This window comes from Syngnathus typhle, linkage group LG6 (genome assembly GCF_033458585.1).
Source record: "Syngnathus typhle isolate RoL2023-S1 ecotype Sweden linkage group LG6, RoL_Styp_1.0, whole genome shotgun sequence".
NCBI lineage: Eukaryota > Metazoa > Chordata > Actinopteri > Syngnathiformes > Syngnathidae > Syngnathus > Syngnathus typhle.
In genome coordinates this window covers 12,942,768-12,961,745 of record NC_083743.1, presented here as the reverse complement: position 1 = coordinate 12,961,745, position 18,978 = coordinate 12,942,768, and the positions used below count along the sequence as shown (strand labels likewise).

The window sequence follows — 18,978 nt, the reverse complement described above, 5'->3', positions numbered from 1 at the left end:
CAGAGCAGTGTTCATACCGTATTTAGCTGCTTTGGCTCCTGGTACATATCCGCCACCTCCAGGTAAGCCACCTGGAACGCCACCCGGTACACCACCAGGAACACCACCACCAGGTACACCGCCTGGTACACCACCTGGAACACCACCTGTCAAAGAGACTCAGGTGAGATGTTTTTGGCTTCAAAACTGTAGAATTCTAATCATTGTTATCTGCCTTGGATATCGTCCACCTGTGAAACAAACTTTATTATTATTGATGTTGCGGCCATCAGATTGGTGCCAATACCATATTTAGCTGCTTTTGCTGATGGGAGATATCTACCACCCCCTGGTACACCCCATGGTACACCCCATGGCATGCCCCCTGGTACGCCACCTGGTACACCACCTGGTACGCCACCTGGTAAACCCCCTGGCACACCCCCTGGCACACCTCCTGGGACACCACCTATTCAAAAGGATTAAGACAGATGTTGATATTTCAATGAAGTCATACTACATCATAGTGTCCACGGATAACGGCTGCCTCTAGCACTACCAAAACTACCAGCTTTATGCCTACCATATTTAGCTGCTTTTGCTGACGGGAGATATCCACCACCTCCAGGTACACCCCCTGGTACGCCACCTGGTACGCCCCCTGGTACGCCCCCTGTTAAGTAGACCAAGATTTTGACTGCATATGCAGTACATGCACAATACTAATACTAGTTCCAATACTAATAATAATAACATCGATCCATTTACCGCTTATTCTCACTACAATAATCTGAACACTAGCAGTAATGCCAACTATAAAAAGTTGTTAAAAGCAGAATAATTTATATCTGTTATACCATATTTAGCTGCTTTGGCTGCTGGCTGATACCCACCATATCCTGGTACACCACCGGGCACTCCACCGGGCACACCACCTGGCACACCCCCTGGTAGACCACCTGGTACACCTCCTGGGACACCACCTATTAAAGAGGATCAGGACATATGTTGTTATTCCAATGAAGTCATGTTACATTAGTGTCCATGGATAGCGGGTGCTTCTAGCACTACCAAAATTCCCAGGTTTGTGCCTACCGTATTTAGCTGCTTTTGCTGACGGGAGATATCCACCACCTCCTAGTACACCTCCTGGTACGCCCCCTGGTACACCGCCTGGTACACCTCCGGGGACACCTCCTGGTACACCCCCTGGTACACCACCTGGTAAACCACCTGGTACACCCCCTGGTACACCACCTGTCAAGGACAATCAGGACAATTGTCGTTAATGACAGAAAGCCATGATGCATCATAGTGTCCGTGGATTGAGGTCACTATTGCCCGCAGCACTACATTATTGCCAGTTTTGCACTTACCATATTTAGCTGCTTTGGCTGATGGTAAATATCCACCACCTGGAACACCACCAGGAACACCACCTGGAACACCACCTGGAACGCCACCAGGAACACCACCCGGAACACCACCTGGAACGCCACCAGGAACACCACCTGGCACACCGCCTGTAAATACGAATATAAGGTTATAAAAGATAGAAACTATGAGTAGCACTCTGTTGTTCAATTACAACATACTATAACAATAAATGTTGGACACATTTTTAGTTACCATATTTAGCAGCTTTGGACCCAGGTCCATAGCCTGCTGTGAAATAGGGACAAATTCAATGTACCGTATGTATTTATGTCCTGAATTTTTTTGTAAAACAAAAACTTGGTTAGTTTATTTATTCTTTTATTATTTGACATACTGTATACAGGTGACGTGACCAATGTCATTTAAAAAATATTTTTGCAATTTCACTTGAAGACACGCTACCTCCTGGAATCTGCCCTGGATATCGTCCACCTGTGCCACCACCCAAACCACCTGCACCAGGACCAAATCCACCAGCACCACCAGCAACAGCACCAAAACCACCAGCACCACCCAAACCTACAGAAATGTAAAGACAAATATAAATATACTACAATTGATCATACAAGTGACTCAACAATTTTTCGAGTATTAATATTTAGACGGTACCATATTTGGCAGATTTGGCCTGTGCAGCTGAGATGCCACCAGTGCCAACTCCTGTTAAAAAGGAAAAAAAATGATAATTATGCAATATGATTTTAGCTTTTCCGCTCCCTGTTAGCAAATAAGAGCTTAGAATACCAACCAGTCCCAATAGGAAATCCAGGCTTTGAGCCAGGGCCACTTTTACCTCCCGGAAGTCCAGCTCCTTGATTACCAAAACCGCCGTAACCTGAATCATTGCAACATGACATATCATCAACAACTGCCTGATGTTGTGATTACGGCAAATCTTTTGACAATGAAACATGAGCCTTTGTACCAAAGGGAAGTTTTCCGCCTCCAGGTTTTGCTCCCTGGCCACCTGAGGGCAAATGAACAATCCTTGATGAGAGATACGAGATACACTGGAACATTAGGTAGGAAAACAAGTGTACAACAAATCATCTCATTCCCATTAGTGGCTGCAATAGTATGCCTCAAGAATCAACTGAGAAAAGAATATTATGGCGCGATGCCAAGGCATAACAATAAAACAAACACTAAACTAAATAGTTTTCATATATCAAGAGCAAGGCAAAACTTTACTGTACTCTATAAATGGATGAATTGAATCCACCACTACATTCACACCTTGAGTTTTGGGTGATTTCAGAGGGTATCCATGGAACACTCCGGGCTGCATCTGCCCACCATAGCCTGAAAAGAGAATACATTTAAACATGTTCGAAAGATAGACACAATTTATATGAATCTGAAATGCATAAATAACCAACCTGCTCCTGCTCCACCCTGTCCCCCTGCTCCAACTGTAGAAGAAACATCAAATCATTCAGTCAGATGCATAGATGCTGAAAATAATTTTCTAAATTTGCCAAGAAGCCCCAAAGGCCACATTAATGCAGGACAAGACCAGAAAGAAGACTTTATCAAGTTTGTTCATATGCAAATCATAAAAATGCATGATAGTCATTTAAGAAGTACATTAGTGCTGTTGGGTAGACTGTCAGATAAGACAGAAATGCATGAAACCCTGGGAGAACATATTTATTCTTCCTGTTATGTAGAAAAAAAACCAGTCGATTTTCAATATAACTGATTACGTACTCCTATTGTAAGTTGCCATCTTTTCTAACTTTGGGGAAAAAAGTATAGTGGACTAGTCACAAGTCAATCACAGGGCCAATATAGACAGACTATGCCACACCTACTGTATGGGAAATTTAGAGTCAAGAGGAAGAAGATTCTTACGGGATTTCTGATTGAGGCCATCGCCAGTGGCAACTCCTGGAAGAACTCCACGGTTTCCAAATCCTGAAGCATCAGAAAACAGTTGCATTAAATATCAGGCCAACACCTTTGTCTGCCAATACTGGATCAATGAAAGCGACATACCATTTGCTGGTACGAATCCACCTTGATAAAGTCCTGGTACATCCACACCTGCCAGAACCAATGGTACAGTATTATTGTGTATATAAGGCAAAGGTTTGCCTGGGTCCATATGCATTCAAACCGGTTGGAATAGTACATCAAGTTTTGAAATATATTTAATGATAAAAAGCTTCATTTTGCCTGATCTGCCCTCAAAAGTTTAGACACTCTAAGGAAAGGGCCAAATCGAGGTAAGCAAACAAATTATAAAGGAACATCAGAATGGAGACAGTTCATCATTTGAACAACTGAGCTATAATTTTATGGAAAATAATGTGCAAAAGAATCCAAAATGGAAATGAAAACAAGGCAAAGTGGGGTTCAGCAGCAGTATTATTTCTACTTTTGGGAACTATCCAAACAAATCAAGGGTCAAACAGCCTCGTGGGATGGTTCACTTTACACATTTCCCACAGAAAACAAGAGCAATTTGCAGCGATTTCTTCTGCATTGATACATAGAAATAATATCCGGTCTGCCCATGAGCCTGAAGAGTAGATTATGATTCGATTACACAATACCTGGTACTTTGGAAGCTTTCTTTCCTGATCCAGCACCGGTCCCTCCTGGCAAACCTGTCTGGGGGATAACGGGGCCTAGAAATAAGGACACAATGTCACATGAGGTGAGTAAGAAAACAATCATGTGAGCACAAGCTAAGGCAGTATTATACAAAGTTGTGCCTTGCCTCCAGCAGGAAGAGTTCCTGTTCCAGTTCCGGCTCCTGCGGTATAATGAAATGTAGTGTAGTCAGGAGAGTAATTTGTGAGGAGATCTGTATCTTTACTCTGTCAAATGTCAACTCAAAGACCTTCATGATCAAAAGTGACATGGCTGACTTTTACTATAATTACAGGAGGCAGCCGCTACGAATGTCATGTCTGTGCTAATCAAATGCCTCATTTCATTGGCTAACCGCTCATGTGAGAAATAAGCTGTCAGCCGCACAAGTAGGGGAGTTCGGCCCCAGCAAAGACGCAATGGTTTATTTGTTCAACTCCTGTTTTCATTTTTAAATCTTAAATTCCACATACTTTGCCTGAATAGACGTTGCGCACTACTTGTAAGTATGCGGCCTCCGGAGATTTGTTGAGGAAAGTTTTGGCAAAAGAATGCTGTTTTATCTTTGCTCTTTCAAGCGAATGAGATGTTATTCTGAGTATCGTGAAAAAAAAATCCCAGACTTATTCGAGGGAAGTTTTTTTTTCTGCCAACCAATATTTAGGAGTAAGCTGGTTGCCAAAGCCCTCGTCATGAGTGGACCCAAGAGTCCATGCCTCATCAAGCTGCCTAATTTAAAATAAATCATACGGAGATAAACATCACAGACCGTGAGGTCACTGTAGGCTCTGCGGGAGTATGTTTCTGTCCAAAACGTTATTTTTCATTCTGATTTACTGTTAATGCATTTATTTGGGCTTTCTGTTATTAATAGACAAGAATGCAGACCACTAAAGTCACTGTATCTGTGTTTGCATAGTAATATATCATTGTACCAGCCGACATCGTACCTCCAAATGGTAGCAGATGGCCTCCAACACCTGTAACATAGCAACAATCTATAATTGCATATTTTTTGTTCTACACTCAACAAAATGTGAAATGAAGTCGAATAACTTGATGAGATCCCACCCACCCATCCATCCATTATCAGAACTGATTTATCCTCATATGGGTCACGGGTGTGTTGGAGCCTATCCCAGCAGTCTTAAGGCAGTAAGGTCAAGGACGCAGAGTGACAAAGTTTCTTTCTGAACCGTTAAATAATACTGCTTTGTCAGTGTCAATAAAAACGGAGTATTATTATCAATGCAAAAATAGTGATGTACCTAATAAATTGGCAGATGAATATATGCAGCACCTGTACTTTTTACATTCCTGAGTCATGATTGTACCTCTTTTACCAGCCTTCTGTCCAGCTCCTGGGAAGATTCCACCGGGGACTGCACCATATCCCCCATAACCACCTGTGTGGAAAGAGGAAATATGTGCTGTTATAAATTGGTGTTTTTTTTAGGGAAAATGATATACTGCCAACTTCCTAAATGATTGCAGTACTCACCACCGCCGAAGCCTCCAGCTCCATACCCGCCACCTCCAAGAACCCCGGTTCCTAGATTTCCATAACCTAACGAGATATATCTCAGAGTTTGAAAAACAACCAACAGAGAAACAAACTGTAAAACAATGATTTAAGGGTGATGTGCAGAGAGACTCGAAGAATCTAGTAGTCTGTGTGGGCCTAATATTGGTGAACCAGACAGGCCACCTCACAGATTGCTGTTCATTGCTCCGACAAAAGTATTCCTGAGCTAAAATCCTCAGTTTATTTCAAAACATCATAGTAGGTCCACACAGGTAAGTTTTGTTTTTGTTTAACATAAACATGAATTAATCAACGTAGCATCCGATTCATTTGACTCAAGCCTATTATTGAATCCAGGAGAGAAAATTTATTGTTGTTGCTCAACAGACACAAACACGCTGAAGCAGATGAAGACCTTATGTGGTATTCTAAACACTTTCTAGGATCGAGACCCTTTAGCTTTTGACTTAACTTGTTGCTTAAACAGTCCAATTACAGCTTTGATCTCTTTTCATTCTGAGGAATACACATGGGAAGAGAAGACTATGAACTTGTCTCTATCGCTGGCAAAATATCCATTTGAGAGAATAGCATAAACATGCAGGTACTGTATTTGAATAAGCTGAGCTGAGACAAGCATGCATGCGAAAGTATAAATATTTTTAGAACAAGCCAAAAAACACATTGTCATACTAACACCTAAAAAGGGTCTAAAAGTCAGGTTTGAGACCAAGTGAATAAGGGAAGCAAGTTGAATAAGTCAGCAAGACGGACAGGATGAGACCTTAGAGTGCACCCAGTAATGCTTGGAGTGAAGGTAATGACAATGATTAGTGATGATGACGAGGAATGTGTGAGGAAAGCAACAGTCCACGATGAATCTTGCCAAAGGCTTGACAAACACACAAGGCATGCAACACGATCCTCTGCGCTGAGCTAAGAGTTCCTAAGTAATCTCCTTCTTAGATATGAAGTGTACATGCAGGCACACCTCAAAGTTAGCTTCAAGTCAAGAAGATGGAGAAAGCACTATTTAAATATTTATTAACTTTGACAGTGGCCACATTCTACCTGAGGTTCAGGGCTCAGCACTCCCGAAGGGCAGAGTTGTATCCCTCGGCTAGACACTTTATGCTATTCACCGTTTCCCAGACAGCTGAGCTTTCTCCTCACCAACTAGACCTTTACTTAAATTCTGCCACTCAATAAATGTTTGCAAATACTGTATTGTCGATAATAGCCTAAAATGGGGTAACCCTGTTTTCCGGAACGTAGTGTAAATGTAGCCTTACATCTGTGTTAAGCCACAGAGAAATGAAACAGGGGTGTTATTCCACACGAGTAAAATGAAAAACAAATGATCATATGGCCCACTTATTGTCACATGTGTAAGATTTAGACTGTCATCTCCGATAGCACTCAGGGTCATCTCGCACCTGCACAGGAGACTTTGCTCTGGTTTGACATCACATGATGAGATGCAGACACGCACAAGTGAGCCCAAAATGATGTGACTGATTATGAGTCCAGGCCAAGACAATTTTCTGACTTTGCTTGACAGTGACAAAATACAGTAAAATGAAAACCGTAATGATTCCCTTAGAAACTGCATGTGAATGAGGAATGACCAGAACACATGCAAATCCGCTCTCTCAAGGCTCTGAGCAACATGGTGGATGCTACATAGGTTAACCTGGATGCAATTCATTTAGGGAGTCAGGGGGACAGTTCTGAAAAAAGCTATTTGAGGGCTTGACATGTATCATATGCTTTATATTTAGGATATGAAGGTATTGGGTTTTGAACAAGCTCTCACTTTGGCGATATTTTCAACACATTGTCAGCCGAAACAACCACATTTTTGTTGGACACGTATTATGACATGTGTTAGGACATGAATCTACACAAACGAGGCCCTCATAACTTACAGATTATTGGAAATATACCGTACGTCTGTTTTGTTTGTTGTCAATTAACCACCCGCAGAAGGTTTGAACAATGGCCCTGATATCAAATCATTATTTTTCTTTGGTGTTTTCCCCAGTATTATTTCTGACAAGTTGAAGGATTTCTGTATACCTCCTGAATATTGTGGATAAATTTGTACGTAACGCGCTCTAGGCAAAACAGCAAACCCATGGGACCACCTCTGCTGGATTTGGACAATGGACAGAACATCTCAACAAAAGGTCAGAGATCCATTCCAAGATGGAAGGGCCTGAAAGTCGATATTACAACAGAGAGTGAACAGTGGGATAGAGAAATGCAAAGGTGAGCAATAAAGTGCTGTGATGCATCATAGGCTCGCTCCATTTAGGGTCTTTTCACACTGGACAACTTTTGTTTAAAATGGATCTTGTTTTTATGGCTTAGTTTTTAAGGACAACTTGTTTTTTGGACACAAACAACAAACCAGCAGTGACGAATTACTCCCAGTTCTTGAATCAATTTTAATCTAATCTCTTAATCTAATATCTACAGAGTACTTTTGGTTATGATAAAAATGATAATACTGGTATGCAAATGACCGTGTCCTCAGGCATTTTCATAGCTCAGTGTTATCGTGGATTTATTTTGATTCCCTTCCAAAATACACACAAATAAATAGTTTTGCCTTTAATAGATTGTTATTCTTTTTGATTTTGGAAAGATTTATGATAAATACGCTATTATTGATGAATGGATGGCTAGATCAACGGATACATGGATAAATGAGCGGAGTCAAAAATGAGCAAAAGTCAAGCCATTGCTGTCCTCTAAAAGAAGTTACAATAAAGTATATGAATGGAACACATGTAAGAAAAAGAATGTAAATCTTTGTTGTAGATAGAAGACTGACACTGGCCAGAAAATGTGGCTAAGACTCTGTCATTGGTCATGTTCTCAGCCCAAGTGATGGATATGAGCCAGTGTGAAAAGAAATATCTGGTTTCAATCTCACTCCTCAAACACCTCGCTCATTCTCCATTGGGGCGAGGTCAGACAATCTCGTTTGAGAACCAAGGGATACACAAGCCATTAATCAAAACACTGTCTTTGCTCCTCACTCTCTCTCCTTCACTCACTCTCTCTGTTTTTCTCCATTTTTCAAGTTTCCTCCTAACATGTTCTATAAATTCATGGAGAGCAGACACAAGGTGTTAACTGCATCAACAGGAGGGAGCCAAAGTTGAGTGAGTGGCGGATGGATTCATTCACTGCTTCCCATCTCTTCCATTCCCCACTTTTTGCTCTCTGCTTTGTGTTTTCATTCAAACCCACTGAAGGTAGCAGAGCGGAGGACAGACCTCTGAAGTGTCTCAGATATTTCATTTTTCTTTTTTACTTCTTAGTTTTTGCTCTCTTAGCCTACAGGAAAGCAGCGAGGGACCATTTGAACTCATGCCCTTTTCATTCTGTTATCTCGTCTAGAAACCGGTGTTAAGAGTGCAAAAGGGAGAAGTATAACACATACCGTATCTTGCCTGCGCTAACCATGACATCATTAACACCAAAAGGTGCGCAGAATGCCGAGACGTGCTTTGGCAATGTACCGTGCTGCAGTCACTGTAATGTGATGGAAAATCTTCTTGCTAACATCATCTTCAAAGAGTTGATGAATTCCCCGAAGACTCAACACTTTTCTTCGATTGACAAGTGGATTCAACTCATCGGCTATAGTCCCAAAGACATTTTCACTTTAAAAAATAAGTCTATCATTATGTCATCAAACCCCATTGTTATCATTATGGAATTATCATGCTGTATAGCTTCCAAGTTGGTGGATGGATAGCATTTTTGTGAGGTGATGCAGGGTGAGCTGGATAAAAGCAGAATGATGTGAGGTGCTGTAGTAATTCCACATTGCGTGAGACACGAGCGCTTCCCTCGCCTTGCCTCTCCTCCCTGCTCCTGTGACCTCCAATTGTCCTAGTCACTTCCAGGTTCCCTTTGCTGTCACTTATCTGCCCCCAAATGTGAGACGCAAGTTCGGATACATCTTGAATTAATTATATGTTCTCACACTACTGCATATTTTGTCTCTTTCTTTACTCAATAGTGTGAGCTTGCCGACTTGGGCAGATTTCCTCCTATTGTTTTTTAATATATTTTTTCCATGGAGTCATGACACTATGGCAGCTTCCAAAAGTTACTACTTGTTGCCATAAGTGAGTAACAAAGTATACTTTTTTTGTGGCAATATGAGTGATAGATTCGGGTTTCTCAAACTTCAGCTCAACCGAATTACTCCTGGGATGTAATGAAATATGTAACATTTCGCTTATAATTTTCAGATCTAGGGTTAAAGACAGAAGTCTGGCCTTCCAATGTGGAATTTTATTTTAGCAATGCTTATCCAATGGCTTCCAACAAACAGTAAGTGTGAAAGTTTCTAGTTGCGAGCTGCGCTACTGTGCTGTTGTGTGATCTCGTCTGAGTTACAACTCTGCAAACAGCTTCATGTAAAATTATTCCTGCTCTGCTTTAATTACCTCCACAAACTAGTTTATTTTGTTGACTTGTTTATTAGTCTGTCTGGCTGCAGAACTTCCAAAGGTAACTGTTCTCTCTGGTGGCTTTCATGCCAAAACATTAAAATCAAGGGGTGGGGGGGGGATAATATGACTAATACACTTGAGGTCATTGCAAAGTGCTGCTATTTCTCACTCCCAGTGGAAAGACTCACTTCCCACAACAAACATCCGCACTGACTGAGCCACATACATGGCACTTTCACACTTTAAATGAGCAATAACTCTGTCAGGGATAATGCATATGATTAATTCAAATTATTTTTGGCAAGGCATGAGAAAATACAATTCCAATGTGTCTCGGTGAGTTTTAATATTTTCTGCTTGATAAAGAGCAGTAATTTCAGAGCAGGGTGCCATAGCACACTCGTGCATTGTGAATTTTACTTGATTCTTTTACTTCTGCTTTAGGCTTTTTCCATTAGGGGTCATTTTACGTAATTGAACTGAACATTTGTATTTATTCATTACAAATATATATTTGTGCCAGTGACGTATAGGGATAGGCAGAAAAATTTAATCTTCTATTTAATGGCAGAAGGCACAAATGACCTGTTTCCATTCATACAATAGATTAAATTCTCATTTCATACAAGCTGAACAACTTTCTGTTCAAACGATCAGGCAAGAATTGCACACTGAGCAAGCCAGTTTGGGAATAAATTGAGAAGAGGTCATTATTTTAATATTAATTCTTTTTGTGACATATTTGCTTGGTGGAGTGCTGTGAGAATTTCTGAATATAAAATGGATGCCTTGGCGCCATAAAAGTTGGGAAGCACAGGTCTACCGAACAGGAATTTGATTTTCCACTCAGCAGTGTTGTCATTCCATCTGTGGCGACAGTTGTTGTTCCTGTTTGGATTTAAAACTGTACTAATTTGTAAACCTCGCATTACACCATTATCCATTGAGTCAATGATGTCATTGTTTACACTTCAAGTCATACAAAGCCCACAGCAGCAGACCGTATGCTTTCAACCACACCAGAGAGTTGGGCCCTTTCCTGGTTTTTGTTAGAACTGAGAGGATCTGCTACTCTTTATCCACTTTGAAGGAATGTCCTAGCTGCTCTGCCAACTCAAAGCCCCTGAACATGTCTGAGGAGTGTCTACAATTCGGTGCTCATCAACCATTTGAGCTTGGCATACAAACTTGCATCATGTTCAACAAAGGCATTCGGACAAGGCAGAAACACATTGCAAGCATTAGATTATGGAACATTTGAGGAGAAACATCACAGGTTGGAGCAGCCAGCCCAGAAAAGATTAATTGTACAAACTATGAATCGGGTTAGAACTCTTGTCAAAATACGAAGCCTGAAGGCATGGTATGTATAATTTTACAGCCAAGTGTGTTTCCTCTCCCAGATGGTCCACATGTGCATCTGACTGTCATTGCACTGAATACTTTTCCGACAAGTCAGGGTTGAAGAAAGAGACCGATGTTGGACAGGTCGGCTGCTAACATGGCCATTGAAACAGTGATGCTGGATGCACAGGCTCCAAAGTATTTTCCAAATTCTTGCGTCATAGGAAAAGTTGCGAACACGGTGCAGCCAGCCATCTGTTGCATGTCACTGCTGAAATCATTGGGCAGAGAATACTAAGGGAAAGTATTGAAAAGATAAATTATATCATGAATGGTGAAAGAATTTGACACCTTGATTGGCTGCGGAAGGTTAAAAGATCCTAAACTTGTTAACCTTTTTAAAAGCTGAGGAATCATGCGAGATACGATTGTGAGCACTGGGAGATTTGTCTCAGTTGTGCCAGCAGAGAGACTCAATCCACCCATCTATTCAGGAGCTTGGAGCCAATCCCACCTGACTTGGGGTGAAAAGCAGACAACTTGTACTGGTCACTACTCAATTGCAGAGAATCAAGGGGCACCGAGTACAAACAAATCTGAAGTGCACAAAAATAGCTGTTTGAACCATTTTCTTTTGTGCATGTGCATTAGACAACATTCAGCTATACTCTGCCTCGTTTAGCTCAGTTACTATGCAGAAGAAGAATATAATAGCCCAAAGCCTCAAACATGTATTTTAAGTGGTCAGTTTAAAAAATTACTTTGGAACAAGTTAAAAATTAGAGTACTAATAGGATTCATATTTTAGCTGCCAAACTAACAGCCCATGTGCAATGTGCAACTACGGTTGCTGTAGACAATGGAATGGTTCACTAAACTGTAAACCTTGGCCAGAGACCGATGGCTTTGTGTACATTTGTGTCATCTAAATATTTGCCTTCATTTGCATTTTGCCTTTGTAGTTCATAACACTCATTTAAAAATCAAAAGGTCCAATAGTTTTGACTGGGGAGTTGAGCCAGTTGTGGGTTTTGATTTACAATTTAAAAAAGCAGAAAGGAGAGGAAAAGCAAAACAAAACTCCATCTGTGTCCAAACAACCCAGGGACAATATTGCCAGATGGACAAGGACAGAGGTTCATACTCCAGACTTACTGGAAAACAAAAGCTGGAAGATTCACTTGACTTTGCCAAGGAATAGCTCATCAACTCAGACAGGGTAGATCAGGCTAAGATGTGTGGCATGCAAAACTGATTAGTCACAAACAAAAACTAATAAAAGCCACAACTTAATGTTTATTCTTTTGCAATTGCAATACTTCTTGGCAATATTGGCAAAGATTATGGAGATGCGAAAACATCTGATGACATCACTCAAGAAAACCTTTTAGGAAACATCTTTTGAGCAGCTATGATGACTGTGTGCTGTTTTTGGAGCCTGACAAATGGGAAAATTACAGAAAAATGTAGACAGTAAATTTACTAAATTCCTTGTACTATATTGCCCTTTGAACTCCATGAAATATCCAATAAAAGTAGTTCAAGGCGGATTGATGTTATAGTAATATAAGGTACAAAATACTACACGAGAGTCTATGCTTGACATTCCGATTAGTGGCTCAGCACTGCTTAAGTCAAATCCTAGAATTCAGTTTTATGTCCTCGACATAATTCACTATGGATGTGTCTCTATGAGCAGATGTGCTGACAAATTATGAGCCCTGTGAGGATCAAGAAGAAATTTGGGCAACGTAAGATGTCAGTCAGATGCATTCACATGTCCACAGGTCTGAGACGCACTAATGAAAAACATTCAAGGGGACTTGCATCCTGGCCAAGACCATTTTTTGGCGCAACGTTCCGCAGCTCATCTCTAGCCGGCTGTCTTTTTGCAAGGGGATTGTGTGCAAGTGTTGTGGAATGTGATCTGATCATTTCATTTGGTTTGCTGTACCTGTGAATGCTCCAAAGCAAGAGTTGAGGTTTGGCAAAAGGAGTCAATTTCAATTTTGAGTGACACTGCCAGAAAAGCAACAGTTTAATATTATGCTAATTATTGTGGTTGACATCTGCAGAAGTAAAGCTGCATCAAACGGTTCACGTATGCAGTTTTCCTGTCCTTGCCAGTTGTCATTATCCTTGATTTCAGGCTCCCTCTTCCTTTTCCCCCTGTTCCTGTGCTCAGCCCATAGCTAAAATGGCAAAAACGTATCATACTTCTTCAAGAATTTATCTTGATATGAGCCAGTCGGTTCAGAAATTGAAACAGGTGCTCTGGAACAAAATTCACAGAATGACGATCACAACGATTTGAGCACAGTAGTACAGTTCAAACTGTGTTGACTACTATATTTGATTTGAGCCATCTACAGTATAAACTCAGCAGGGAAGTCTGAAATGAAACAGATTCCACATGTAACAACTCATGCCATTTTTGACCTGATGTTTTGTGACATTGCGTTGGTGTAGCCAGCATTTACACAACAAAAGTCATAAAAGGCCGCCTTTCTACCTGTCATGAAATGCCAGAGGCTATAGATATCAGCGAAAACAAAAAATGGGAAATGTAAGTGTAAATGGGCTCACAATGTTAGAATCTAAAAACTGACTTGGAGATCAGAGGTTCAAAAACGGACAAATACCACGATACAGAACTAAAATATACAAATTGGAAATGTGCCATTGAGGCATTGCTCTTGAGCAACATGCTTGTTACATGAATGAAAGGACACTGGAACACTATTTATCCTATTGAAAGGGCCCAATCAGGGGTTCCTGACAATTTGGATCAAAGGTGACTGTAACCACTGAAAATAAATCCAATTTAACCCATGATTAGAAGAGACAGTGCATATGCCTGCTAACACTGGAGTCTTCCACTAAAGGTCAGTCTGATTATGTCACACAATTTCCTGTCTTTACAGTATCTTCTTTTAATTTTTTTTTTGCAAAAAAACTTAATCCTATTACCTCGTCTCACTGCTTGAAACAGACAGAGTGGTGCAACTGACAAATTCTGGGACAACATCGATTGAATCCACCTTTGAAAGTACACAGGATAGATGAAGGCGTATAGTTGCTGCTCATCGAAAGAAGATTTCCTCCTGGGTCAAAGCTGTGTGACATTTACAAGTTTTTGCAGGCAGCTATGTTAAAATTCTCTATAGTCACGCTGGCTCACTTCACCAGCTGTTGCCCTGTATAATAGTCCAGGTCAAACATGGAGCTTGCCAGTGGAATGCAGCGTCACTGTTGTTAAAAAGATGATTGGAGCATTTCTCAGTATGTCAGCGTTTCACCACTTATTGTTTCTACAAAGCCTGCCATTCATGAAAGAACCAAAAAAAGTGTTAGTGCATGCCAAACCGTGAGAATAGTTAGTTACTAAGCTACAATGACAACTCCAGTGGTCAAGTTATCAAAACATGATCCATCCAGTTATCCTCATTTGGGTCAGAGGTGAGCTGGAGCCTATCCCATGTAACTTTAGTTCCAGTCCATCACATATAAGGGACATATAGCTAAACCATTTTTCACACCTTTGGACAATTTGATTTTCAATAAAGATAACCATGCATTTTTGGAATGAATCAAACAAACCACAGCACAGGTAGAACATGCAAACTCCACCCAGGAAGGCTGTAGCTGAGATTCTAACTCGTAACTTCAGAACTTTGAGACAAACATGCAAACTACTATTCCTTCATGCAACCCAAAATGATGCAATACCTGTCTTTTATTTACTACGAATTAAACAGCTGCAAACTTAAAAGCAACACAATATATCTCGAGTTTCAAAACAAAGGCTAACAACAAAAACAAGATAATAAAAACCCAAATCAGACCTGGAAAGTGCCCATTTTATTTGAAGAACAATGTAAATGATCCAGGGCCAGCAATGTTCTCTATCTGACAACAAATGAACAATGTAAATAATCTGGGGCCAGCAATGTTCTCTATCTGACAACAAATCTACATTTTGAACCCTGTGACTTCTTTTACTGTTTCGCGACTTCAAGGCATAGCAGCAAGCGACCTATGATGCAGTGTTTTCAGTCAAAACTTTTTTTTTTTGTGACAATGAAATCAAAGTGTACCTAGATGCATGTTGAACATGCAATTGTAACAAATGTTCTACTGAAAATCAGCTATAAAAGCTGTGAGCATTTGAGGGGATGACATCAGCACAATTTGACTGAACATTTATTAAATGTTATGCATTTTAGTTGTCATCATACTAACGGTAGCATGACCTAAATGTATGAAAAGTCTTGGCCAATACTTTCCATATAATTCCTGCCAAAATCAACTTCCATGTAATACAGCACTGGAAATGAGGTCATTTCCAAAAAGTGGCAGCCCTGCCAATCTCGGTTGAGGACTGAGGTGTGGCACTCCAGAGGGGCCATTCTGTTATCAGGCCTGTACGACATTGCTCGCTTCCTTATCTGTCCCAACACAGAGGTATGCTCAGATTGTATCAGTAAGTGCTTGCGGAAATCGAACGACGGCCAAAAGTCGCTAACGCTACTGGTGAAGTGTAGACAAAAATACAAAAATATTTATTGTTCATTACTGGAGAAAAGGGCTGTGGCAAAATTCAACTCTGACGTTTCCAGATATTGTTGGGGAGCGACAGTAAAAAAACATCGTCAGTTCTCTGGCACCATTGTTCAACAGGCGTGGATGCTCGTTTATGCTCTGCTAATCATCACTCACTAATCCAACAGCACGACAATTTATGTAAAGCCTCACCTAATCGAAATTCCTAGAACGTTCAAACTAAAGCTGCAACAATGGCTGGCAATAAATGCACTGTAAATGGTCGAGAAAACTCCCACTCAACCAAAGTACAATACATAAAGCTTTTAGACTCAGTTATATGGTCAGTGAAGAACATCACATGCTGGTCGTCCGTCACTTGCCCAAATATTAAAATTTCACAAGGTTCTCTTGAAACAAACTAATGAGAGCCAAACACAAGACCTGTATCACGATTTTATGATTTACGATAATAATGCTCACTCTTGGAATGACATTTATTTACTTATGTTTACTGTTATCTTTTGTATTATCGTTTAAAAATGTGACACCCTCATGGAATGCAATAAGGGAGACAAAATATAAAAAAGGAGAAAAAACAAAGATTTTCTCAAATATGAAAGATGTTAAGAATTCTTAACATCGTACGAGCATATTGAATCTCAGATTGCATCAGTGTCCCTAATATAGTGTTCTGTACATCTTTGCTCCATTAATTGTTTAAGCTTACCTGGTTTAGGTCCTTTTCCACCTTGTCCTACAATGTGTTAAAAAAAATGCAGTTAATAATAGCATTTACCTTACAACTCCACAAAGTGAAGAACTAAGGATTAGAGTAGGTTAAGATGAATCATATTGGCACTAATATTTCATGAGCACTGGCAACAGATTGTTGCTGATTATTTAATATTTTTTCCCTACCTGCTCCAAGTCCTCCAATACCAAATCCAGTCTGGCCAACACCTCCTGGCACCAGACCTCCCGGGACGCCGCCTTGCCCGCCACCTCCATAACCACCTAAATGACCAGGTTGAACAGACACCGAGCGCTCTGTAGTCAGTATTTCTAACATCATGTCACTGTTCTTATTTTGTACTTTGGAGAAAACTGTGCGTGTGGCCTGATTAATCAGGCTTATTAACATTTGTGGTTGCGCTATTCAGTTCTTTCGCAATATCCTTTTACAAATAATTATTCTCTGCTTGTAGTGACATTACACAGGATCCCAATTTGTTTCTCCAGACTTGACCCGAATGAAGCTGTTTTGATCGGAAATTGAACTTCCAAACAGGAATCCAGCTTTTTGTGGAATCATGTTTTTTTTCCTCATCGCATCTGTTCTATTTCACATCGTGAGTTCAAAAACAAGCTTCAGCAATTAACTTCTCAGATTGTGCTGCACCTGAGCCACATAACTTGCTCAATACCGTAAATGTGTGAAATTAGCAAGACATTCATCTGAGGCAATTGCATTAGCTAGATGGAGGGCAGTGCTCTTCAGAGAACATCACAGAACTCCTGAGAAAGAATAAGCATCTCTTATTCTTATCATGTATGATGTTATCCTGCAGCATCAAACCACTCAGGGATTAAAACCACACTATCGACATATTCGATTTTTGAGGTGACAGTATGAACCACGATGGCACTGTGCAGCCAATAATATTATTTACTTCAACGTTTATCTCAAGGTGCTGCTTCTCATATGATACATTTAAAAAAAGTAATCATAAAAATATATGATCGTCCTTCAGAATTGGGTCCAAATATGAAACCAAACATGAAATCAAACTTCTGAAGGAAAAAAAGCATAAATGTTTTATTCCACTCACCTGCTGCTTTAGCTGGTTTATAGCCGGCGGGCACTCCTCCCGTAGACCCTTTTAAATCAAATATTATATATTTGAGTTATGCCTCGTCTGCATGTAAAATGTAACGAACAAATGCGGGTTTATGGTTAATTTCTGTTTGTCGTGACAGACTTTCAGAACTTGATCATCCATATTCTTTTACTATTGGGAATATGTCAAGAATGTCAAATACAAACAGATGTCACAATGTGTGGCCAGTGCAGTTATCAGTCCAAGAAAGTGCACTGGCAGAGTGTAATTGTAAACGGTATATCATGAGAGGGAGAAAATGAGTTTTTGTGGCTTTGCAGGACCATATCTCACATTGCCAAACCATTTCCATGAAACTATACGTCTATATTACATTTAATTGAGTTGTAGTTCACTTTCATGCTTTATTAAATTCTTTTTTTTTTTTTAATATGTATGCGTCAGCGTGGTAAAATGTCTGACCTGCAGCAGCAGCATGGTTTAGCTGCCATGAGTTATGGCTGGTGTAGTTTATGATTCTAAAGTAGACTTGGAAGCTTTTGTTACCTGGAAAGAATCCAGTTCCTGGTCCAGTGCCTATGCCCGCACCAGCTGGTACATACACGCCTGCAACACACAGAAGGATAGCAAAGGTCAATCTCGGTCACCTCTGTGTGTTTGATAGCAACGATTGAAACATTTCATTACAAAACTGGAAACGGTACATCTGACCATTCAATGACCCCATTCATTATACACACATATCCCCAAATGCATTTATCATTTTTGACTCAGACATTAAAATGAAGTTTATCTTAGGTCATGCACTGTGAGGGGCTTACATTAAAAATGAACAGCTCTTGTCAGGATCAAGATAAAAAGGTTTGTATCGAAATGAGACAACATTCAGGAGATAATGTTGGTTTTCATTTAGATGAGGTATTGCATTTGGAAGAGTCAATTTCAGAGAGTTCTACAGCCGACCGACCCTGTCAGCCCCCACCTGCGGCACCCTGGCCTCCTTTCTCATCTGATTCCTTCGAGGGTCAGGGGAAAACAACACGACTAACAGAATAAGAGAATGGAAAAAAAAAAGTTTGCTTTTTGTTATGGGACTGCTAAGGACAAAATCCAAAGGGACTGGTGAGCTCAGGCCTATGTTACAATGTTCAATGTTGTGAGGAAGAAAGCTGGTTTGTATCACCACAAACATAACACAACGCAGAGAGTTGTGCTGCGTGGAACAGTGATTTTG

At 40.4% G+C, this 18,978-nt stretch overlaps 1 protein-coding gene across 7 annotated transcripts in view; it reads right to left on the bottom strand.

Annotated features, from left to right (window-relative positions):
* The window catches only part of elna (elastin a), a 37,293-nt gene that overhangs the window by 11,417 nt on the left and 6,898 nt on the right, over positions 1–18,978 (bottom strand). For 3 of the 7 annotated variants that reach the window (XM_061280927.1, XM_061280931.1, XM_061280930.1), the window contains exons 2-25: positions 18,291–18,350; positions 17,736–17,783; positions 16,825–16,920; positions 16,634–16,660; positions 5,516–5,581; positions 5,349–5,420; positions 4,965–4,994; positions 4,142–4,177; positions 3,975–4,049; positions 3,415–3,462; positions 3,271–3,333; positions 2,796–2,828; positions 2,653–2,718; positions 2,342–2,383; positions 2,165–2,251; positions 2,026–2,076; positions 1,819–1,935; positions 1,609–1,644; positions 1,356–1,502; positions 1,075–1,236; positions 873–962; positions 563–652; positions 287–448; positions 18–146 (exon numbers count right to left, since the gene is read on the bottom strand). In XM_061280927.1, the coding sequence (XP_061136911.1) occupies positions 18–146; positions 287–448; positions 563–652; positions 873–962; positions 1,075–1,236; positions 1,356–1,502; positions 1,609–1,644; positions 1,819–1,935; positions 2,026–2,076; positions 2,165–2,251; positions 2,342–2,383; positions 2,653–2,718; positions 2,796–2,828; positions 3,271–3,333; positions 3,415–3,462; positions 3,975–4,049; positions 4,142–4,177; positions 4,965–4,994; positions 5,349–5,420; positions 5,516–5,581; positions 16,634–16,660; positions 16,825–16,920; positions 17,736–17,783; positions 18,291–18,350 (1,833 nt within the window). The remainder of the gene's footprint in view (positions 1–17; positions 147–286; positions 449–562; positions 653–872; positions 963–1,074; positions 1,237–1,355; positions 1,503–1,608; positions 1,645–1,818; positions 1,936–2,025; positions 2,077–2,164; positions 2,252–2,341; positions 2,384–2,652; positions 2,719–2,795; positions 2,829–3,270; positions 3,334–3,414; positions 3,463–3,974; positions 4,050–4,141; positions 4,178–4,964; positions 4,995–5,348; positions 5,421–5,515; positions 5,582–16,633; positions 16,661–16,824; positions 16,921–17,735; positions 17,784–18,290; positions 18,351–18,978) is intronic. The other 4 variants (XM_061280932.1, XM_061280933.1, XM_061280928.1 and 1 more) reach the window with 4 other exon arrangements.